General features: G+C 42.5%; 2 protein-coding genes across 2 annotated transcripts in view; both read left to right on the top strand.

The window, feature by feature from the left end:
• LOC138946557 (uncharacterized) overlaps positions 1 to 25000 on the top strand; it is a 117115-nt gene that overhangs the window by 6763 nt on the left and 85352 nt on the right. Inside the window, exons 3-13 of the mRNA XM_070317999.1 lie at positions 5594 to 5817; positions 6386 to 6563; positions 6733 to 6991; positions 19418 to 19551; positions 19845 to 20085; positions 20477 to 20613; positions 21219 to 21445; positions 21929 to 22139; positions 22482 to 22705; positions 22947 to 23124; positions 23562 to 23820. Of these exons, the coding sequence (XP_070174100.1) occupies positions 5594 to 5817; positions 6386 to 6563; positions 6733 to 6991; positions 19418 to 19551; positions 19845 to 20085; positions 20477 to 20613; positions 21219 to 21445; positions 21929 to 22139; positions 22482 to 22705; positions 22947 to 23124; positions 23562 to 23820 (2272 nt within the window). The remainder of the gene's footprint in view (positions 1 to 5593; positions 5818 to 6385; positions 6564 to 6732; positions 6992 to 19417; positions 19552 to 19844; positions 20086 to 20476; positions 20614 to 21218; positions 21446 to 21928; positions 22140 to 22481; positions 22706 to 22946; positions 23125 to 23561; positions 23821 to 25000) is intronic.
• LOC138946748 (cubilin-like) lies at positions 9354 to 19298 on the top strand. Its single transcript, XM_070318151.1, has 16 exons — positions 9354 to 9435; positions 9732 to 9972; positions 10216 to 10352; positions 10930 to 11156; positions 11613 to 11823; positions 12174 to 12397; positions 12646 to 12823; positions 13877 to 14135; positions 14629 to 14762; positions 15068 to 15308; positions 15552 to 15688; positions 16288 to 16514; positions 16946 to 17153; positions 17478 to 17701; positions 17953 to 18130; positions 18637 to 19298. The coding sequence occupies exons 1-16, from the start codon at positions 9354 to 9356 to the stop codon at positions 18900 to 18902; spliced, it is 3174 nt and encodes a 1057-aa protein (XP_070174252.1). The 3' UTR covers positions 18903 to 19298.

Here is a 25000-nt window from a genome sequence, read left to right as displayed (position 1 = left end):
AGCCCCGTATTGTAAAATCTGCAAACATATCAGAATATGCACAAACTAACCAATTCTGACTACCATTGAAAAGGCCATTCAATTTCCTGTTCAGAGCATTTTTTTTGCCAAGTTTAAGACTGCTTCGCTCTGACACACGCATCAAACGACCAACCATACGAAAAGTCTTTTTTTTATTTTCACATAATATGAGATATTCGGGCAGAATGAACTTACCGTAAACTATTGATATTACAGTGTTCTAGATGATCGAACGTGTAGCTAAGACCTGTACGTGTACGTATAGATATTGCGTCACCCGTGACTCACTTTTTTCTCCAATGTTCCAAATGCATACATTGTTTTACTCCCACCAAGACTGCAGATCTTGACAAACGCGTGACGTAGATTTGATGACGTTACCCATACACGTTCCCGTACACGTCCTGACAAGTACTGATCTAGATCTTGCTACAACAGACGACCGACATGAATAGGTTGTTAAAAGTAAGTTCATTCTACTCGAATCTCCTACATGTGAACACAAAGAAAGACGTGTCTTATGTTAGGTCGTTTGACCTTCATGTGGGTTTGCCAGAGTGAAGCGGCCTCACTTAAATGTCCAAATCATAGTCACAACGAACGATAACCGAGAGTTTGTCTAATTAGTAGGACCCACAACTGTCCAAGTTCTGCATAGTGTCGTCTGCTTTCAGGGCGGAAAACCGTGTGATTGAAAATGCGATTGTCGCACAGCAAACAAGGACGAAAGGACGCGTTGCCTTTTGAATATAGTCACTGAAAGACAGTAAAGACCAGAACTTATTTTGTTTGACCAAAGTTGTTTACACGCCGATTTCATCCATTGACACGTCTGACAAGAGAACCAGAATAAACTTGTCCTTGGGAGGACTGTATTTATTTCATGCATGCGTCAGAGAAGCGAGTATTCATGCTTTTGTCCATAAATGCAAGCAAGTGAACATTATTCCTGTGGTGTACATAGTTAAACTTGCTCTCTTGAAATGCTTTGTGGTACGCGCGTAGCTACGCAAACAGAAACACGCAGAGCGTCAAATGATTACAAAGCAACGTACTCAACCTTGACTCAGAATGATATGATTATCTTGCGGACGTTTTCTTTCTGAATTGGTTCTCAAAAGCAAAGAGAGGTCATCGTTGATATGTCTATGATACATTTAATGATTTTGTATGTTAGTCTAAAGTATCTTTTAACGTGTGCTCTGCCTTTTCTTCCTCTGTGTGTGAGCTTGCGTGCGTGTGTGCGTGCGTGTGTGTGTGTGTGTGTGTGTGTGTGTGTGTGTGTGTGTGTGTGTGTGTGTGTGTGTGTGGATGCTCAACGTTTGTCACGTTTATTTAGAATTTGGAATTTTCATTATTCAAAGCACAAAGAAGAAAGAAAAGCGAAATACATTTTCAAGAATTCCTTCACAAAGGAATTGAAAATATGCATTGATAGATATCCTGAAGTAAAGAGACGAGCACAGCACTAAATTTAAATTGCTTTTTAACATCTGAGAGAATAAGAAGATAGACTCGTCGACAGATGAACAAAAAGCAGGTGGACACATCGAGAAGAGGGTACCTTGCAAAGATACTGTCCTAACGAAGCGTTCTTTCTTTTCTTTCTTAATTTGGTGTTTAACGTCGTTTTCAACCACGAAGGTTATATCGCGACGAGGGAAAGGGGGGAGATGGGATAGGGGAAAGGGGGGAGATGGGATAGAGCCACTTGTTAATTGTTTCTTGTTCACAAAAGCACTAATAAAAAAATTGCTCCAGGGGCTTGCAACGTAGGTATAGGTTACAACACGAGTGGTTTTTTATATGGCTTGTATTTCAGTCAAGACCCAGCGGATGAATATCATCGGGAGACACGAGCCTCTGGCGAGTGTCTCTCGATTGATATTCCCGCTGGGTCTTGACTGAAATACAAGCCATATAAAAAACCACGAGTGTTGTAATCTGTATATCCCATTCTACCATCAAACACAAAGTGTAGACTACTAGCGGCACTGTTGCGATCTGTGCAGGGTAAAACTGTTGCCAGCGAGACTTAGCCCTTTTGCAACCTTAAACTAAGTGACCGTCGCTGAAAAAATAAAACGAATGAGTGCATCGATAAGTACGCGGTAACACTACTTTCAGACCATTTAAAAGCTTTAAGTAAAGGTTCATAAGTTGCAAGAAAGTAATGAAGTCGAATAGAAATTAATTTAGTTGAAGCGCACAATTCTTTTGTTTTGCGTTTCAGGTCGGCAGAACGGGCGAAACGGGTTTGGGACCCATTTGGCTTACTCGATTCAGAATTGATTCCACGTTGTTTTTCTCGAACGTGTGTAATTAGGCTTATTGACAGAGAAGCAAATTTTAGGGAACAAATATGTAGGTTTAGATTTAACCATTTGCTCCCTATTTGAAATGTATCTACGTGATAAACTGTTTTGCGAGTGTGTTTGCATGGATGAACTTAAACTGGTATGGGTGAGAGGAAAACGCGACCGACACGTCTGTCACCGCCGATTGATTGCATTTTGAAGGAATATGACTGGATTACGGAAAAATATGTGGACTTACTGCAGAGCCAGGCAAAAGAGTAGACTTGCTCGCAAAACACGTGAAACAGCCGATGTTTGATAGCTGAAGGCGCACACCGGCAAAACACACTACCGACAGATTCTCAAAAGTCGTCTGCTAACGATGCAAGGGGAGGGTACTCGTGTTTTTGTTTTGGTTCGCTAGCATCTGGTTATCTTGTAAGTTGAATGTTCGTTTTTTTCGACCTGCATTGCTTTCATAATGAAAGAAACTTTTGCTTATTGCATCTCATACATCAGATCAGTTCTGAGATTCATTTTTGCGTGCAACTGATATGGTTTTCTGAGCCGTGCAATACGATTTTAGAACTTCATACAAATGTGTCACATTGTTCGGCGCGAGGTCAAAGGTCGGGAGGAAAGTAGTCCTTTGCCCAAATCGGAATCTGCACTATCATATATTTTTTGGAGTCCATGATGTATTTATTGAGCTATAAAAATACAACATATATACCCATACTGAAGTAACAGAGACAAAGAAGGGAGGTCATGGGATATATATATGAGCCAATGTCAAAAGGTGCTGTGGGTACGCTAGGTATTCTATAAGTTCTGTAACTATTTACTGAATGTACACTCAGATGGAACTTTTGGTTTTTCTGAGAGATTAATGAATAAAGATGATCGCAGAGAAAAACCAAAGACTAACTATAAACAGTTAAAATTCTGCTCCTCATTCATTACGCAAATTAGTGCTTTTTAGGGACGTATTTTGACAAGGTGTTTGAGTACTCTCGATAGTTTTAGAAAAAATGCTAATAAGCTTTTTTCTGGGCAGTTGGATTTAAACCAAATGATTGCATGAACCCCAATACATAGTTCTGTGTGTTTTTCGTCCCATTTGTCCGCTTTTTAAAGAAATTATTAAAGTTTGAAAATTGCGTGTCTAGCGTGACTCTTTGCGTCACAAAAACTCAAACTTTAAAAAAGCTTCCAAAAAATGTTGTTGTTCAACTAGATACACAAAAGAACCAGTTTTGAACAAAAACTGTCGGTGAAAAGGAAAAACAATGAAAATAACCACTATATTTTGAAGTTTGGTACCATTTCTGGCTAATTTAAGCTTTGTCGTCACAATGTCACACTAGACACTTTTTTTCAAATTTCATTTTTTTTCCACAAAATTTTTAATTTCTTTCTTTTATGCGCTTTTACCTTGATTATATTTAATCTACACCCCAATACTCATATGCGAGCTCAGTAGAAATGAAAGTTCTAGAAAAAAAATGGAAAAAATCATGTTTATGTCTTTACATGCCACAAGAGACACTCGTCAAGCCTCAACTTAACGGCCAAATAACACAGCCGTTGTAAAAGATTTTCCTTTCTCTCCTTCAGAAACCATATACTGAATTTTTTAAGCGATTCAAAACATCAGTCATTTTTCTTTGGATGAACTTTGATTTTCGAAGTTGTTCGACAGCACCTTTTGACATTGGCTCATATATATATACGACTTGTGTCTGTGTGTGTGTGTATCTGTCTGTCTGTGTCTTCGCGATGCACGGCCAAAGTTCTCGATGGATCTGCTTCAAATTTGGTGTCCATATTCAGATACACCCTGCACAAAATCTGGTCGATGAGATATTTCAATACGTGCTCTCAGCGCGCAGCGCAAACCGATTTTGGTTTTTTTTTTCGGGATCAAGTACCATAACTCTTCCTTATCTTCTCCGTGTTTTCAGCGTTTACCTCCCTTCCTTCGTATGGTGCAGTACGGTTTTAGGGGCATCTTCGGATATTCCCGGCGTTCTGTTACTATTTTTAGAAGGTCACCGCAGTGTCCAGAACGCTTTCCTTGGACCCGTAAGTTGTCCTCACTGTAAAAGTGCAAAGGTCGAATCAATTTATAGCCACGCGAAAAATACACTGTCATCTATCTCTATATATTTATACATATAGATATATATATATACGGCTTCTGTGTGTGTGTGTGTGTGTGTGTTTGTGTGTGTCTGTAGAAAACACCTGTGGACTGCAGAGTTCTGTTTGTGATGTGGTATGGCTGCTTTTCTGAGTCTGTATGTTCTGACCTTCCTATGAGAAGCCATAACAGCCTTAAAAGGGCTTAGAGATAAGCTCTAAATGTCTCATTCCTGTGTGAGTGGACTTCGCCTCCAAAGGTGATTATGGTGATTCGGCACTCGATTACATTCGGCGTCGTCAACATGAATGGGACTCGATATGATCATTAAGCATCATGGTCACTGAATAATTTTCGTGCTGTTCCCATTCCACGAATCTGGGAGGGACCTAAGCTTGGAGGATCCATGGTTCGGTTCATTCAAACGGGGGGCGGGTGTGACAGGGAGACTACCGCCGCCCTTCACAGCAGACTCTGCAGAGTTGTGCGCCTTAGAAGTTGTGAGATATTTATAGCTCTTTTTAGCTCCCAAAGCAACACCTGTGGATTGTAGAGTTCTGTTTGTGATATCGTAAATATTCTGCATCAAATTTGGTGGGCATATTCAGGTGGACCCCGGGCACAAACTGGTGGATAAAAACCGGCGAAGCCGGGTATTCCTCTAGTAGTACAATATATGACCTTACTGGGAGAATGCAAGTTTCCAGTACAAAGGACTAAACATTTCCTACATACTGCTCGACCAAAATCTTTACAAACATTGACTATATTCTATACAAGAACCACTTAACAAGGGTAAAAGGAGAAACAGAATCCGTTAGTCGCCTCTTACGACATGCGGGGTGCAGAGAAATAAGGATGTGGAAAAGAAGACTTTTGGTAAGTGAAATAAAGGTGATGGATCCAGTCAGGTAGAAATAAGACAACAAGAAAAGAATTGGAAAACTGCAGGGAATAGTAGGGAGAGTTTGCTTGGAAGGAAATATAGGTGAAAGGACTGGTGAGGCAGAAATAAGACAAAAGAAGAGAAGTAAAGGGGTGGGGTAGCTCTGTTTAAACGCTCCAGCCGCGTGAAGGCGACCCCATGGGAGCAACGAAGCGTTAATAATACATTTATTTTCTTCTTCTTCAGAATGCGATGAGCTTTTTACCGATACGGGGGATGAATTACAGACTCCCAACTTTCCCCAAGACTATCCCGACAACACCAATTGCACGTTCCGCCTGGAAGACTCCAACGCTAGTCTTGCCGTTGGCTACCCGTCACTTGACGCCGGGTACCATTACGTCATCACTTTCACGGCCTTTGACCTGGAACCGGAAGTTAACGGATCTTGCGAGAATGACTACATAGAGGTGAGAGTGAACATATTATTGATTTCCTTTGCAGTTGGCTCACACAGCTTTCATGTACAACACGTTTGCCTTGCATTGTCGAAACTGAATAAGCCCAGGAGTCGGCCGATGATTTATTGGACAGGTTTCATTAGAAGAAAATAAATGTAGACAGCCAGTCCTTTCGTTACTTTTGGTACTGAAAGAATTGTGTAGTAAACAGTCAAAACTGCATGCTATCCAAAGGAATAGCCCAGTTGGTAGAGCACTAAGGTCGCAGGTTCGAATCCGGGCCGGGACGGACACGGGTCGACTTTATATGCAGACCCAGACACGGTATCCATGTTCCATCCCCGTGTCACCACTGTGGCACGTAAAAAACCTCGGTCATTTTGCCATAAGTGCAGGTGGCTGAATACACATAAACACGCACACACCTGGGTAGCGCGACTCTGTTGCTGCCAGATTTTCACTGGGAGGAAGCGACCCGAATTCCCCAGCGATGGGACAATTAAGTAATAAAAATGAATTAAAAATGAAATTAATCAGAGCAAACGTTTTGTCAATGTGGTACGTTCCCTGTCAACAGGTTGAACAAGCCTCGCCCTACGCTATGCCCTCGTCAGAGTGGGTCGAGCCAAAGCGTTACTGTGGAAACCAAATTCCCGATCCAGTGAGTGTCTACGTGGCAATTGACTTGCGTTTTGTCTCCAACAACCACACCTCGGCTGGCGGTTTTCGTCTGACCTACCAAAAGGTGCAGGCAGGTGAGTCAGCGAACAGAAGGACATTATCAGCCAAAAGTCATTAAAGTTGGGGTCAGCTTAAAGTAAATGTGTGAATGCAAAAAGTACAAGAACAACAAAACGTAAACAAATAATTTGTAACTAAAAAAGAATCAACACTGTTCACCATACTGACTGTTCATGTGGGCAGAGTGTGGTCCCAGTTTGCTGACGTCATCACAGGGTATTGTCAGCAGTCCTGGCTACCCGTATTCCTACCCGAGTGACACCAACTGTACCTGGACCATCCGGGTGGCTGAGACAGAGAACATTACCCTGTTCTTCACTCACATCACACTGGGCAGCTACCAATATTACTCAGACGACGAGTGTTTGACCAGGACGAGTGGGGCGGTGGTGTCTGTGTATGACGGTGAATCTGTGCAGAACGACTCTACCAGGCTTGGAGTGTGAGTGATGTGGTGGTTGGTAAAATTCAGAGTATAAAGTGCCTTTAAGAGTGTGTTTTTATATTTAGTCAAGTTTTGACTAAATATTTTAACATCGAGGGGGAATCGAAACGAGGGTCGTGGTGTATGTGCGTGTGTCTGTGTGTCTGTGTGTCTGTGTGTGTGTGTGTGTGTGTGTGTGTGTGTAGAGCGATTCAGACTAAACTACTGGACCGATCTTTATGAAATTTGACATGAGAGTTCCTGGGTATGAAATCCCCATACGTTTTTTTCATTTTTTTGATACATGTCTTTGATGACGTCATATCCGGCTTTTCGTGAAAGTTGAGGCGGCACTGTCACGCCCTCATTTTTCAACCAAATTGGTTGAAATTTTGGTCAAGTAATCTTCGACGAAGCCCGGACTTCGTTATTGCATATCAGCTTGGTGGCTTAAAAATTAATTAACGACTTTGGTCATTAAAAATCTGAAAATTGTAAAAAAAAATAAAAATTTATAAAACGATCCAAATTTACGTTCATCTTATTCTCCATCATTTGCTGGTTCCAAAAACATATAAATATGTTATATTCGGATTAAAAACAAGCTCTGAAAATTAAATATATAAAAATTATTATTAAAATTAAATTGTCCAAATCAATTTAAAAACACTTTCATCTTATTCCTTGTCGGTTCCTGATTCTAAAAACATATAGATATGATATGTTTGGATTAAAAACACGCTCAGAAAGTTAAAACAAAGAGAGGTACAGAAAAGCGTGCTAACCTTCTTAGCGCAACTACTACCCCGCTCTTCTTGTCAATTTCACTGCCTTTGCCATGAGCGGTGGACTGACGATGCTACGAGTATACGGTCTTGCTGAAAAATGGCATTGCGTTCAGTTTCATTCTGTGAGTTCGACAGCTACTTGACTAAATATTGTATTTTCGCCTTACGCGACTTGTTACATTTAGTCAAGTTTTGACTAAATGTTTTAACATAGAGGGTGAATCGAGACGAGGGTCGTGGTGTATGTGTGTGTGTGTGTGTGTGTGTGTGTGTGTGTGTGTGTGTGTGTGTGTGTGTGTGTGTGTGTGTGTGTGTGTGTGTGTGCGTCTGTCTGTCTGTGCATGTGTGTGTGTGTGTAGAGCGCTATAGAGTAAAGTACTGGACCGATCTTTATGAAATTTTACATGAGAGTTCCTGGGGATGATATCCCCAGACGCTTTTTTCTTTTTTTAGATAAATGTCTTTTATGACGTCATATCCGGCTTTTTGTAAAAGTTGAGGCGGCACTGTCACACCTTCATTTTTCAATCAAATTGATTGAAATTTTCGCCAAGCAATCTTCGACGAAGGCCGGACTTCGGTATTGCATTTCAGTATGAAGGCTTAAAAAGTAATTAATGACTTTGGTCATTAAAAATCTGAAAATTGTAATTAAAATTATTTGTTTTATAAAACGATCCAAAATTACTTTTATTTTATTCTTTATCATGTTTTGATTCCAACAACATAAAGATATGTTATATTCGGATTAAAAACAAGCTCTGAAAATTAAAAATATAAAAATTATGATTAAAATTAAATTTCCGAAATCGTTTTAAAAACACTGTCATCTTATTCCTTGTCGGATCCTGATTCCAAAAACATATAGATATGATATTTTTGGATTAAAAACACGCTCAGAAAGTTAAAACGAAGAGAGGTATGTACAGTAAAGCGTACTATGCAGCGCAGCGCAACCGCTACAGCGCGGAACAGGCTCGTCACTTTCACTGCCTTTTGCACTAGCGGCAAACTACGGTCATTGTGAAAAAATGCAGTGCGTTCAGTTTCATTCTGTGAGTTCCACAGCTTGACTAAATGTAGTAATTTTGCCTCACGCGACTTATTTGTATTTATAAACATCAATGATGGACTATGAATAGATCGTTGTTTGCGTAAATCAGCTGTCCCGTGAAGCGCCTTTTAATGTGAATAAAGTCGTCCACAAAGACAACGATAAAATAGTGGGATGTAAATTATTGTCTGTTTTGTTATTAAACGTATATTGACACTGTAATTGCTTGTGAGTGATTAGATCACCTTTTAAAAAGCGGACTGCCCCTATCTTTATATTGAGAAGCCAACGAGCCTGTTTGAGCCATATTCGTGTTCTCTGAATGTCTCAATATTTGCATTATCGTCCGCTGCAAAGAACTTTAGTACGGAATAATTGTGAAAAGATGTGTTTTGTCTATATCGTTTAAAAACATTCAGTAAGTTAAACAAAAACTGTAAGATATTATTTCTGTTCACCCATAGACGTATTGTTCTTGTTGTGCAGTCTGTGTGGTGATTACTATTACGGCTCGCGACTGACCAGTACTGGGAACACAATGACCTTGGTGTTTCAAGCCATGGACAACGACTACACCCGCTACACTGGTTTCTCCGCTGTCTACCTTGTCCAGGGTCGTGGTGAGTCTGTTTGCTGTTCTGATAGAAGTTGCCAGGTAGAGCTTGTTGCAAGGTTTTCCCGACCAATGTTTAGTAAAGAGCCATCCAGACATATCAGAAAGTGTTCCTTTACCAACCGTGACAGTATGGAGAAAGAAAAGTCACGGCGATGAAAGTCGCACACATTAAAACATTAAAATAATCGCCAGTCTAGTACTTCATAATGAAGATGTCTAGCAAACCTGCTCATTTGATGTTCTTACATCGAGGGTTGTTCCTCTCTCACGTGACTTCCCCGTGACGTAATGTCCTTACAGAGTGCAGCAGCCATGACGTGACGGGGTCAGAAGGGGACCTGGGCCTGCCTGACTACCAGCACGACGACGAGTGGCCCCATGGTGTGTGCACGTGGAACATCACCGTCTCCCCTGACCACCTGGTGCAGCTCACCATCGATGAGTTGTACTCATACACATACCAGTCTGTTGACGTCAACTGTAACACCAGCTATCTGCAAGTGTCTCAAATGACAGCCGGTGTGGAGACCACTTTGGCAAAGTGAGTGAATTTCATTTGTTGTGCCGCATTAACAATTGATTAGTCGATTAAATACAAGTGTACTACATTGATTATACATTGCTCGAGCTGTTGGTATATTTCCCATGTAAAGATCGCACACTAGGACAGCCGTGCAAAACTATTAACCGTTTCTGTCTGTCTGGCTGTCCGTTTGCCAGTGTGTCTGTGTGCCTGTCTTTCTAACTGGGGAATCCCATGGTGATTGTGATCCTGTATCAACAGGCTGTGTTTTGACGAGTCCCCGTGGCTGGTGAGATCCACAGCCAACTCCATGACAGTGAGACTGGTGCTGGGGGAGGAGGGGGGCCGGAATCGTGTCAGGTTCACTGCTCGCTACAAGGCCGTCCCACCTGAGCAAGGTAAGAGTTTATAACCGTGAGTGTTCACATGATTCCAATAGCCTTCATTCGGCTCAGTAAACAAACGAAAAAGCGAGGAAAGCATCACATATGGCAGACATCAGACTTGGCAACGCAAATGGCATGATTCAATGAGTGCATGAACACCTGTGTTTCAAAAGACCTTGACCTTATTGGCCTGTTATGCCAACAACCTTGACTGCGACCTTGGACAGAACAGGGTCTTGGAACCCATGTGCCTTTCAAGGATAGGATCAGGACATGGCACAAAACTACCGAGTACATTGAAGTACAATTTAAAGGTTGCACCAATTCATTACTCCTCTTCCCAGAAGTTTTGGAGATTTTTTGAAGATTCCGTTTTGTACGTTGAGACCCTATTGGTTTATTTATTATAAAAAGGTAAGCAAGTTGTTAAAACGGGCGTCGTCAGATACAATGAAGGGAGATAATAACTTGTAAGATCATAAACCGGTGAAGGTTGAGATATCTTGTTTAGTTCAGTCTGTTAGGTTTTTGTCAGCACACATCTACCGGCTCTCTGACAGAGTGTTGACATGTCTGATCGTGTTCACAGTCATCACATGCGGGGGCCAACTGACAGCCATGACAGGATTGTTGACCTCCCCGAACTTTCCTGGTAACTATAGCAACCAGATGGAGTGTCAGTGGCTGATCACTGTTGACCCGGCCTTCACCTTGCAACTGGACGTGTACATGATTGACATTGAACGACCCGGTCACACAGGCTACAACGGTTACTATGGCTACTTCACTGAGCAATGCAGTCAAGATTCTGTGCAGGTAATAGACATAGCTTGAAGTCAAACACACTTTGAAAGTCTGAACATTTATCTTACTTACTTTTTTGTTTGCAATTTGAACATTTGTTTTCGATGTACGTGACAGATAAATGACTACGTTTGTCCTGTGATTCGTCAATGAACATATTGTTCCTGAATGATTTGTTAAGATTCTAGTCAACTATTAGGAAACCAACGTAAACGTTCCAGCTCTGTCTTACACTAATGTTGACTTCATACTTTTCAACAAGGACAAACGAGCCTTCAATGGGAAAAAACGTATCCTCTTCGTCCAGTCTTCACAGATCTGTCGGACACCCAGCATGTTGTTTGGCTGTGAAATACTTCTGGGAAAAGGGATTTCATTCATTTGTTCAGATTCATCATGAACTGTTACTACTGTTGTACTTGAAACGAGCGCACTTTGTTAGTGATTGAACTCTATGTCTTCAAACAGATTCGTGACGGCGACAGCCTGTTGTCTCCCCTGTTGGGAGGTCCCTGGTGCGGTCAGCACCAGTATAATGACGGGTATTCCGGGTATTACGGGTACAGTGACTTCATGTACCCTTGGCGCACCACCAACTCTACAGGAAACACAGTTCTGGTCAAGTTCGTCACCAACGAACAGGATTCTGGGCAGGGTTTTAACATCACCTGGTCTGCGCGTGAGTTGCTATGTTTCATACATTGTTTTTTGTTTGAGTGAACCATTAACATTTCCATGGGGAAGTTATTATTTCTTTTTGTTTATTGACATACATTTTTTTTATCAGAGTAGAATTCATGGTCCATTTTGAAGGAAGAATTTAAATCAGTCTTAAGCAAGGACGTTTTGTAAGTTCAGTTTTTACCCAAATCACTAATGATATTTGTTGGAATGCACCAATACTCTAATGCAGAAAAAACCCAGCAGTGCAGCGATGACAGACCTTTTGTTAGAACTGAGCATAAGTCTAGTGTAAAATTGAGATCGTATTGGCAAAGATTGAATTCTTGTGTGTGTTGTTGTATGCAGTGTGCGACAGGTCCATTACCGATACAGAGGGAACGCTGCAGTCTCCCAACTTTCCCCAAGCCTACCCTGATAACACCGACTGCTCGTTCCGCTTCGAAGACTCCAACGCCAGTCTTGCCGTGGGCTACTCTGCACTGGAAGCCGGATTTTATTACGTCATCACCTTCACGGCCTTTGACCTGGAACCGGAAGTGAACGGATCTTGCGTGAATGACTACATAGAGGTGAGAGTAGCAGTCCTGGTCCTTTTGCAATGTTTGCCAAACAGACATCGAAAGACCATTCAAGTAACGTTTGACAAAGAGCGATATGTATGTGTGCGTTGGAGTCGAGTATCGTTCACCCCGTTTTTCAGTTTTTGTGTGGTTTAGATTTGATTGTAGTATGAACACTGTTGTCATGATAATCTGGTTTGCAGTAAAGCAAATCAGTCTTGCGGATGTTGAAATTTCGGTCGTTATCCAATTAACAGATCGCAGAGAACTGGCACTACACTACTCCCTACTCCGAGCGGACCGAGCCAAGGCGTTACTGTGGAAACCAAATCCCCGACCCAGTGAGTGTCTACGCGGCTGCAGAAATACGTTTTGTATCCAACAACCACACCTCGGCTGGTGGCTTTCGTCTGAACTACCGCAGAGAGCAAGCAGGTTAGTGATCAGACACGAGCAGAGATCAAGAAAGAGACATACACAGGTAGACAGAGACAACCAACATACCCAAAATATGCTTTTACGAGAGAAGATGTCATTATAAGTACAAGTGTGATCAACCGATGCTTCAAATAAAGCAGACAAATGTCAATAACTGATGTCTTGTTCAGGGGTGGGCACAATATCTTTGCTTGTAGCAAAAGTAATATTGTTTGTAGCAGAACTTGGCGCGAAGCGCCTAGTTTGCTAGGGGGGTCCGGGGGCATGCCCCCCCGGAAAATTTTTGAAAAAAAGGAAGCAAATGGTACAATCTGGTGCATTCTGAGGGTGATAATTGCCAGTTTCTGGCAGCAGATTTTGTCACTGATTTTTGTGGAAAATCGCCTGTTTGCCCCTTAACATACACTTAACATACCAGTCAATACACTTGGGCATACACCTGTTGGTACCCACTGTTGTAGATCGAAAGGCCTCAGCCGATTTACTGTTCAAACACCTGAACGCTAACCAAAACACTAAAACAGCAAAAACATCTCATCTGGGATAACCTTAATTTTACGACTTTTCCAGACTTCAGAACAGAAGAGTGCCAAAGAGTGCTCGATATGGTCAGGCTACACACCACCGATTGATCAGCCTTGGAATCAGCTAAAATAGATCTGGGGAAAAAAACACATAGCAAATTTAAAAAGAGCACTCTGTCGCAACTTGTCGCAATTTCGCCTATCGCAAAATCGGCTTCCCTTGTCGCAAAAAAATGCGACAATGCGACAGGTGCCCACCCCTGCTTGATTTACACTTCCTCTAAAAGTCCGCGACTTGTGACTCACCATTGTACAGAAGGTGAAAGGATGTAAACTAGGTAACACGAAAACATGTAAGAAACTGGTTTAGAAAAGAGACTCATTTTTGTCTACATGAGATGAGCCATCAAGCGATAAGTGAAAGAAGTTTTTTACTTTCATACATGGGCGTTAAGCAGGAGAAACAAACCCGACCTAAATGTCTGACATATCAGTACCAACTCTCTTGAACTGGTTTGGTCGTCAGAGTGTGGTCCCAGTTTGCTGACGTCATCAGAGGGTATCGTCAGCAGTCCCGGATACCCGTATTCCTACCCGAGTGACACCAACTGTACCTGGACCATCCGGGTGGCTGAGACAGAGAACATCACCCTGTTCTTCACTCACATCAGACTGGGCAACTACCACTCTAACTCAGGAGACGGGTGTTTTTCGTCGACGAGTGGGGCGGTGCTGTCTGTGTATGATGGTGACAGTTTGCAGAACGACTCAACCAGGCTTGGAGTGTGAGTGATGTGGTGGTTGGTAAAATTCAGAGTATAAAGTGCCTTGAATAGTGTGGTTTTTGTATTTATAAACATCAATTATGGACTATGAATAGATCGTTGTTTGCGTAAATCAGCTGTCCTGTGAGGCGCCTTTTAATGTGAATAAAGTCGTCCACAAAGACAACGATAAAACAGTGGGATGTAAATAATGTTCTGTTTTGTTTTTAAATGTATATTGTCACTTTAATTGCTTGTGAGTGATTAGATCACCTTTTAAAAAGCGAACTGCCCCTATCTTTATATTGAGAAGCCAACGAGCCTGTTTGAGCCATATTCGTGTTCTCTGAATGTCTCAATATTTGCATTATCGTCCGCTGCAAAGAACTTTAGTACGGAATAATTGTCAAAAGATGTGTTTTGTCTATATCGTTTAAAAACATTCAGTAAGTTAAACAAAATTTGTAAGCTATTATTTCTGTTCACCCATAGAAGTATTGTTCTTGTTGTGCAGTCTGTGTGGTACTTACTATTACGGCCCGCGACTGTCCAGTACTGGGAACACGATGACCTTGGTTTTTGAAGCCAAGGACAACGACTACACCCGCTTCACTGGTTTCTCCGCTGTCTACCTTGTCCTGGGTCGTGGTGAGTGTTTGCTGTTCTGGTAGAAGTTGCCAGGTAGAGCTTGTTGCAAGGTTTTCCCGACCAATGTTTAGTAAAGAGCCATACAGACATATCAGAAAGTGTTTTTTTTGACAACCGTGACAGTATAGAGAAAGAAAATTCACGGCGATGAAAGTCGCACACATTAAAACATTAAAATATTAAAATAATGGCCAGTCTAGTACATTATAATGAAGAAGTCTAGACACAATCTGCTTGTTTGATGTTCTTACATCGGTAGTTCTTCTTCTCTCACGTGACTTCCCCGTGACGTAATGTCCTTACAGAGTGCAGCAGCCAGGACGTGACGGGGCCAGAAGGGGACCTGGGCCTGCCTGACTACCAGCACGACGACGAGTGGCCCCATGGTGTGTGCACGTGGAACATCACCGTCTCCCCTGACCACCTGGTGCAGCTCACCATCGATGAGTTGTACTCATACACATACCAGTCTGTTGACGTCAACTGTAACACCAGCTATCTGCAAGTGTCTCAAATGACAGCCGGCGTGGAGACAATTTTGGCAAAGTGAGTGAATCTCATTTGTTGTGCCGCATTAACAATTGATTAGTCGATTAAATACAAGTGTACTACATTGATTATACATTGCTCGAGCTGTTGGTATATTTCCCATGTAAAGATCGCACACTAGGACAGCCGTGCAAAACTATTAACCGTTTCTGTCTGTCTGGCTGTCTATTTGCCAGTATGTCTGTGTGCCTGTCGTTCTAATTGGGGAATCCCATGGTGATTGTGATCCTGTATCAACAGGCTGTGTTTTGACGAGTCCCCGTGGCTGGTGAGATCCACAGCCAACTCCATGACAGTGAGACTGGTGCTGGGGGAGGAGGGGGGCAGCACTCGTGTCAGGTTCACTGCTCGCTACAAGGCCGTCCCACCTGAGCAAGGTAAGAGTTTATAACCGTGTGTGTTCACATGATTCCAATAGCCTTCATTCGGCTCAGTAAACAAACGAAAAAGCGAGGAAAGCATCACATATGGCAGACATATCAGACTTGGCAACGCAAATGGCATGATTCAATGAGTGCATGCACACCATTCTCCTGTGTTTCAAAAGACCTTGACCTTATTTGCCTGTTATGCCAACAACCTTGACTGCGACCTTGGACAGAACAGGGTCTTGGAACCCATGTGCCTTTCAAGGATAGGATCAGGACATGGCACAAAACTACCGAGCACATTGAAGTACAATTTAAAGGTTGCACAAATTCATTAAACGGATTTCTCTTCCCAGAAGTCAAAACAGTTTTGGAGATTGTGAAGATTCCGTTTTGTACGATGAGACCCTATTGGTTTATTTATTATAAAAAGGTAAGCAAGTTATTAAAACGGGCGTCGTCAGATACAATGAAGGGAGGTAATAACTTGTAAGATCATAAACCGGTGAAGGTTAAGATATCTTGTTTAGTTCAGTCTGTTAGGTTTTTGTCAGCACACATCTACCGGCTCTCTGACAGAGTGTTGACATGTCTGATCGTGTTCACAGTCATCACATGCGGGGGCCAACTGACGGCCATGACAGGACTGTTGACCTCCCCGAACTTTCCTGGTAACTATAGCAACCAGATGGAGTGTCAGTGGCTGATCACTGTTGACCCGGCCTTCACCTTGCAACTGGACGTGTACATGATTGACATTGAACGACCTGGTCACACAGGCTACAACGGTTTCTATGGCTACTTCACTGAGCAATGCAGTAAAGATTCTGTGCAGGTAATGAACATAACTTGAAGTCAAACTCACTTAGAAAGTCTGTATGCAGATTGTTTTAGCGACGTTTGTCCTGTGATAAGTTAATGTGCATATTGTTGAATCCGATGTTAGATAAGACGAACGGAAAGATTTTGAAGGATTCTATAGCCAACTATTAGGAACAAGCGTAAACGTTTGAGCTCTGTGCATTCTAATATTGACTTTATACTTTTCTCTAATGAAACACGAGCCTTCAGTGACAGAATACTGATCCCTTTGTCCACTCTTGATACCACAGATCTGTCAAACATCCATCGTGTTGTTTGGCTGTGAAATACTTTTGGGAAAAGGGATTTCATTCATTTGAGGAGGTTCACTCCCATTTACTGTTACCACTGTTGTACTTGAAACGAGCGCACTGTGTTAGTGTGGAACTCTATATCTTCAAACAGATTCGTGACGGCGACAGCCTGTTGTCTCCCCTGTTGGGGGGTCCCTGGTGCGGTCAACACCAGTATTATGACGGGTATTCCGGGTACGGGTACAGTGACGTCATGTACCCGTGGCGCACCACCAACTCTACCGGAAACACAGTTCTGATCAAGTTTGTCAGCAACGCACAGGATTCTGGGCAGGGTTTTAACATCACCTGGTCTGCGCGTGAGTTACTCTGTTGCATACACTTGTTTGTTTTGTTAACCATTGACATTTCAGTACAGAAGTTCTTTCCGTAAAAAAAAAGAAGTAAATACGTTTTATATCAGAGTGAAATTTATGGAAGATTTTGAATGAAAGACTTAAGTCAGTCTTTAGTAATTACGTTCTGAAAGTTCAGTATTCACCCAAATCAAGTAACGTTTTTTCGCTTGGAGTAGTACTCTAATTTAGATAGTAGAATAATAATAGAGTTTTTGGGTGGAAGTCTAGTGTATAATTGGAGTGTTTTGGCAAAGCGTGAATTGTTGTGTGTGTTGTTGTTTGCAGTGTGCGACAGCTCCATTACCGATACAGAGGGAACGCTGCAGTCTCCCAACTTTCCCCAAGCCTACCCTGATAACACCGACTGCTCGTTCAGTTTCGAAGACTCCAACGCCAGTCTTGCTGTGGGCTACTCTGCACTGGAAGCCGGATACTATTACGTCATCACATTCACGGCCTTTGACCTGGAACCGGAAGTGAACGGATCTTGCGTGAATGACTACATAGAGGTGAGAGTAGCAGTCCTGGTCTTTTTGCAATGTTTGCCAAACAGACATCGAAAGACCATTCAAGTAACGTTTGACAAAGAGCGATATGTATGACCATGTATGTGTGCGTTGGAGTATCGTTTACCACGTTTTTCAGTTTTTGTGTGGTTTAGATTTGATTGTAGTATGAACTGTTGTCATGATAATCTGGTTTGCAGTAAAGCAAATCAGTCTTGCGGATGTTGAAATGTCGGTCGTTATCCAATTAACAGATCGCAGAGAACTGGCACTACACTACTCCCTACTCCGAGCGGACCGAGCCAAGGCGTTACTGTGGAAACCAAATCCCCGACCCAGTGAGTGTCTACACGGCTGCGGACATACGTTTTGTATCCAACAACCACACCTCGGCTGGTGGCTTTCATCTCAACTACCGCAAAGTGCAAGCAGGTTAGTGATCAGACACGAGCAGAGATCTTTCTTTCTTTCTTTATTTGGTGTTTAACGTCGTTTTCAACCATTCAAGGTTATATCGCGACGGAGGAGCAGAGATACAGAAAGAGATATACACAGGTAGACAGAGACAACCAACATACCCAACATATGCTTTTGTGAGAGAAGATGTCATTATAAGTACAAGTGTGATCAACCGGTGCTTCAAATAAAGCAGACAAATGTCAATAACTGATGTCTTGTTTTACACATCCTGTAAGAGTCCGCGACTTTTGACTGTCCATTGTAAAAATGTGACAATATTTAAACTAGGTAACACGAATAATTTAAGAAACTGGTTTAGCAAAGGGACTCAATTCTGTCTACATGAGATAATCCTTCAACCGATAAGTAAAAGACGTGTTTCACTTTCCTACACGGGTGTGGCGAGCAGAAGAGAAACAATCCGACCCAAAATGTAAAACATACCAGTACTAACACTCTTCAAATGGTTTGGTCGGCAGAGTGTGGTCCCAGTTTGCTGACGTCATCAGAGGGTATCGTCAGCAGTCCTGGCTACCCGTATTCCTACCCGAGTGACACCAACTGTACCTGGACCATCCGGGTGGCTGAGACAGAGAACATTACCCTGTTCTTCACTCACACCACACTGGGCAGCTACCAACACCATTACTCAGACGACGAGTGTTTGACCAGGACGAGTGGGGCGGTACTGTCTGTGTATGACGGTGAATCTGTGCAGAACGACTCAACCAGGCTTGGAGTGTGAGTGATGTGGTGGTTGGTAAAATTCAGAGTATAAAGTGCCTTGAATAGTGTGGTTTTTGTATTTATAAACATCAATTATGGACTATTAATATATCGTTGTTTGCGTAAATCAGCTGTCCTGTGAGGCGCCTTTTAATGTGAATAAAGTCGTCCACAAAGACAACGATAAAATAGTGGGATGTAAATAATTTCCTGTGTTGTTTTTAAATGTATATTGTCACTTTAATTGCTTGTGGGTGATTAGATCACCTTTTAAAAAGCGAACTGCCCCTATCTTTATATTGAGAAGCCGGCGAGCCTTTTTGAGCCATATTCGTGTTCTCTGAATGTCTCAATATTAGCATTATCGTCCGCTGCAAAGAACTTTAGTACGGAATAATTGTGAAAATATGTGTTTTGTCTATATCGTTTAAAACATGTGTTTTGTCTATATCGTTTAAAACATTCAGTAAGTTAAACAAAATTTGTAAGCTATTATTTCTGTTCACCCATAGAAGTATTGTTCTTGTTGTGCAGTCTGTGTGGTAATTACTATTACGGCTCGCGACTGTCCAGTACTGGGGACACGATGACCTTAGTTTTTCAAGGCATGGACAACGACAACACCCGCTACACTGGTTTCTCCGCTGTCTACCTTGTCCTGGGTCGTGGTGAGTGTTTGCTGTTCTGGTAGAAGTTGCCAGGCAGAGCTTGTTGCAAGGTTTTCCCGACCAATGTTTAGTAAAGAGCCATACAGACATATCAGAAAGTGTTCTTTTACCAACCATGACAGTTTGGAGAAAGAAAAGTCACGGCGATTAAAGTCGCACACAAAACATTAAAATAATCGCCAGTCTAGTACATCATAATGAAGAAGTCTGGACAAAATCTGCTTGTTTGACGTTCTTACATCGGTAGTTCTTCTTCTCTCACGTGACTTCCCCGTGACGTAATGTCCTTACAGAGTGCAGCAGCCAGGACGTGACGGGGTCAGAAGGGGACCTAGGCCTGCCTGACTACCAGCACGACGACGAGTGGCCCCATGGTGTGTGCACGTGGAACATCACCGTCTCCCCTGACCACCTGGTGCAGCTCACCATCGATGAGTTGTACTCATACACATACCAGTCTGTTGACGTCAACTGTAACACCAGCTATCTGCAAGTGTCTCAAATGACAGCCGGTGTGGAGACCACTTTGGCAAAGTGAGTGAATTTCATTTCGTGTAACGCTTTGCAAACTGGTTAGTGATATAAATGAAAGTGCTAATTATATAATGCTGGAGATGTTGGTATATTTTCGCCACGAAACACGCATACTAGATCCGTTAAAGACTGTGTGCCTGTCTTTCTATCTGAGGAAGCCCATGGTGATTGTTAACCTGCATCAACTGTCTCTGTCTGTCTGGCTGTCTGTTTGTCGGTATGTGGTGTGTGTGTGGGTGTGTGTACCTGTCAAACTAAAGAAGCGTCATTGTGATAATAATCCTGCATCATGAACTTGTTCTGTCTGTCCGGCTGTCTATTTGCCAGTGTGTCTGTATGTCTGTCTTTCTAACTAAGGCAGCTGATGGTGATTGTGATCCTGTATCAACAGGCTGTGTTTTGACGAGTCCCCGTGGCTGGTGAGATCCACAGCCAACTCCATGACAGTGAGACTGGTGCTGGGGGAGGAGGGGGGCAGGAATCGTGTCAGGTTCACTGCCCGCTACAAGGCCGTCCCACCTGAGCAAGGTAAGAGTGTATAACCGTGTGTGTTCACTTGATTCCATTAGCCTTCATTCGGCTCATATCACAGTACAGTAAACAAACGAAAAAGCGAGGAAAGCATCACATATGGCAGACATCAGACTTGGCAACACAAATGACATTTTGATTCAATGAGTGCATGAACACCTGTGTTTCAAAAGATCTTGACCTTAATGGCCTGTTATGTCAACAACCTTGACTGCGAACTTGGACAGAACAGGGTCTTGGAACCCATGTGCCTTTCAAGGATAGGATCAGGACATGGCACAACACTACCTTGCACACTGAAGTACAATTTAAAGGTTGCACAAAATCATTAAAAGGATTTCTCTTCCCAGAAGTCAAAACAGTTTTGGAGATTGTGAAGATTCCGTTTTGTACGATGAGACCCGATTGGTTTATTTATTATAAAAAGGTAAGCAAGTTGTTAAAACGGGCGTCGTCAGATACAATGAAGGGAGATGATAACTTGTAAGATCATAAACCGGTGAAGGTTGAGATAGCTTGTTTAGTTCAGTCTGTTAGGTTTTTGTCAGCACAAATCTACCGGCTCTCTGACAGAGTGTTGACATGTCTGATCGTGTTCACAGTCATCACATGCGGGGGCAAACTGACAGCCATGACAGGATTGTTGACCTCCCCGAACTTTCCCGGTAACTATAGCAACCATATGGAGTGTCAGTGGCTGATCACTGTTGACCCGGCCTTCACCTTGCAACTGGACGTGTACATGATTGACATTGAACGACCCGGTCACACTGGCTACAACGGTTACACTGGCTACTACACTGCGCAATGCAGTCAAGATTCTGTGCAGGTAATAGACATAGCCTGAAGTCAAACTCACTTTGAAAGTCTGAATATGTCTTACTAATGTTTTGTTGGCAATTTGAGAAGATGTTTCGATGTAATATGCAGATTGTTTTAGCGACGTTTGTCCTGTGATAAGTTAATGTGCATATTGTTGAATCCGATGTTAGATAAGACGAACGGAAAGATTTTGAAGGATTCTATAGCCAACTATTAGGAACAAGCGTAAACGTTTGAGCTCTGTGCATTCTAATATTGACTTTATACTTTTCTCTAATGAAACACGAGCCTTCAGTGACAGAATACTGATCCCTTTGTCCACTCTTGATACCACAGATCTGTCAAACATCCATCGTGTTGTTTGGCTGTGAAATACTTTTGGGAAAAGGGATTTCATTCATTTGAGGAGGTTCACTCCCATTTACTGTTACCACTGTTGTACTTGAAACGAGCGCACTGTGTTAGTGTGGAACTCTATATCTTCAAACAGATTCGTGACGGCGACAGCCTGTTGTCTCCCCTGTTGGGGGGTCCCTGGTGCGGTCAGCACCAGTATAATGACGGGTATTCCGGGTATTACGGGTACAGTGACTTCATGTACCCTTGGCGCACCACCAACTCTACAGGAAACACAGTTCTGATCAAGTTCGTCACCAACGAACAGGATTCTGGGCAGGGTTTTAACATCACGTGGTTTGCGAGTGAGTTGCTCTGTTGCATACACTTCATTTTTGTTGTTGTAAACCATTGACATTGTGATGGATAAATCCTTCCTGTTTTTTGTTTAATTAAATGACCATTAGTGAAATGTATGGACGATTTTGAATGCAGGATTGGATTCAGTCTTTAGCAAGAACGTTTTGAAAGTTGAGTATTTACCCAAATCAATTTAGTTGTTTTCGCTTGGAGTAAGACTTTACTTCAGGCAAACATTAGGGGAATAATAACAGAGATGTTGTTAGTACGTGGCAAAAGTCTAGCGTATAATGGGCCGGGTTGTATTGGCAAAGATTGAAATCTTGTGTGTGTGATGTTGTTTGCAGTGTGCGACAGGTCCATTTCCGATACAGAGGGAACGCTGCAGTCTCCCAACTTTCCCCAAGCCTACCCAGATAACACCGACTGCTCGTTCCGCTTCGAAGACTCCAACGCCAGTCTTGCCGTGGGCTACTCTGCACTGGAAGCCGGATACTATTACGTCATTACCTTCACGGCATTTGACCTGGAACCGGAAGTGAACGGATCTTGCGTGAATGACTACATAGAGGTGAGAGTAACAGTCCTGGTCTTTTCGCAATGTTTGCCAAACAGACATCGAAAGACCAATCAAGTAACGTTTGACAAAGAGCGATATGTATGTGTGCGTTGGAGTATCGTTCACCACGTTTTTCAGTTTTTGTGTGGTTTAGATTTGATTGTAGTATGAACTGTTGTCATGATAATCTGGTTTGCAGTAAAGCAAATCAGTCTTGCGGATGTTGACATTTTTGTCGTTATCCAATAAACAGATCGCAGAGAACTGGCACTACACTACTCCCTACTCCGAGCGGACCGAGCCAAGGCGTTACTGTGGAAACCAAATGCCCGACCCAGTGAGTGTCTACACGGCTGCGGAAATACGTTTTGTATCCAACAACCACACCTCGGCTGGTGGCTTTCATCTCAACTACCGCAAAGTGCAAGCAGGTTAGTGATCAGACACGAACAGAGATCAAGAAAGAGACATATACATAGGTAGACAGAGACAACCCATGTATCCAAAGTAGTGTATTTTTGTAAGAGAAGTGGTTATCATAAGTACAAGTGTGATCAACCGGTGCTTCACATAAACCCAGACATATATGTCAATAACTGATGCCTTGTTTTACGCCTCCTGTAAGAGTCCGCGACATTTGACTGTCCATTGTAAAAATGTGACAATATTTAAACTAGGTAACACGAAAATTTTAAGAAACTGGTTTAGCAAAGGGACTCAATTTTGTCTACATGAGATGATCCTTCAACCGATACGTAAAAGACGTGTTTCACTTTCCTACACGGGTGTGGCGAGCAGGAGAGAACAAATCCGACCCAAAATGTAAAACATACCAGTACTAACACTCTTCAAATGGTTTGGTCGGCAGAGTGTGGTCCCAGTTTGCTGACGTCATCAGAGGGTATCGTCAGCAGTCCTGGCTACCCGTATTCCTACCCGAGTGACACCAACTGTACCTGGACCATCCGGGTGGCTGAGACAGAGAACATCACCCTGTTCTTCACTCACACCACACTTGGCAGCTACCAATATTACTCAGACGACGAGTGTTTGACCAGGACGAGTGGGGCGGTGCTGTCTGTGTATGACGGTGAATCTGTGCAGAACGACTCTACCAGGCTTGGAGTGTGAGTGATTTAGTGGTTGGTAAAATTCAGAGTATAAATTGCCTTTAAGAGTGTGGTTTTTATATTTAGTCAAGTTTTGACTAAATATTTTAACATCGAGGGGGAATCGAAACGAGGGTCGTGGTGTATGTGCGTGCGTGTGTGTGTGTGTGCGTGTGTGTGTGTGTAGGTGGTTTTACCGACAAATGGGGACGATTGTCACTGGAGAGCAGTCAAATGGGGACGCTTCCGACAAACGGGGACGTCCCCATTTGTCGGCCCGTGCGACCCCATTTGACTGGATTTGAGCAGATTGAGCGACCCCATTTGACTGCTTCCTAGCATCCCTGTGGACAAACGGACTGGATTTTCACACAGATTCATACACATATTTTAGCTCTGCACTTTGTGGTCTGCTCAACTAAACCATGTGATTTTTATCATGTGACTTCAAATGACTTTACAGTAACTGCTTTCATCAGAATTCAGTTTCTATTCAAATGCAGTCAAACTAAAACATTTATTTGAATTAAAAAAAAAAAAAGTTATTGCATTTAATATATTTTATTCAGAGTATTTTGAAAGAGTTCTGATTATTTGATCACGGTGTTTTTTGTATTAAAACAAAAACAAACACAGAAACATATACATTCCTGTAAAAAAAAAAATGATTACAATTATTTTGTTATGAGATTTATTTTAGGTTAATTCGAAGTGTTGTGTCTTTGTCATTTGTTGTTTTGTCAGTTATTCTTCTCTTCATTTGTTCTATCGTCTTTCTTCTTCTTTTTTGTGTGTGTATTTTTGTGTTTTTGTGCCTGAAGAAGACCCTTAGGTCGAAACGTCGCTGTTATTCGTTCCGTGTTCGTCATTTTAACGTGAGTACATTGCTTTTTGGTCTCTTTATTGTTCCCTCTCACGTCCAGTCGCCATTGTTTAATACATGTTTTAATGTGTTTTGTATAATCCGGAAGCAGGAGTTTAAAACCTATGTATATATTAAGGGAAAAGTCTGGGTTGTGGCACTCGATCACAAGGTGGGGCACTGCCCTTCGCTCCCTGTTACCAATCCTCGTGGTAAGGCGTCCGCCCCGTGATCGGGAGGTCGTGGGTTCGAACCCCGGCCGGGTCATACCTAAGACTTTAAAATTGGCAATCTAGTGGCTGCTCCGCCTGGCGTCTGGCATTATGGGGTTAGTGC

Source organism: Littorina saxatilis, linkage group LG14, assembly GCF_037325665.1.
Source record: "Littorina saxatilis isolate snail1 linkage group LG14, US_GU_Lsax_2.0, whole genome shotgun sequence".
In the NCBI taxonomy this organism is placed as follows: Eukaryota; Metazoa; Mollusca; class Gastropoda; order Littorinimorpha; family Littorinidae; genus Littorina; species Littorina saxatilis.
The sequence above is the reverse complement of the archived record's forward strand: the minus strand, read 5'-3'. Positions and strand labels throughout refer to the sequence as shown.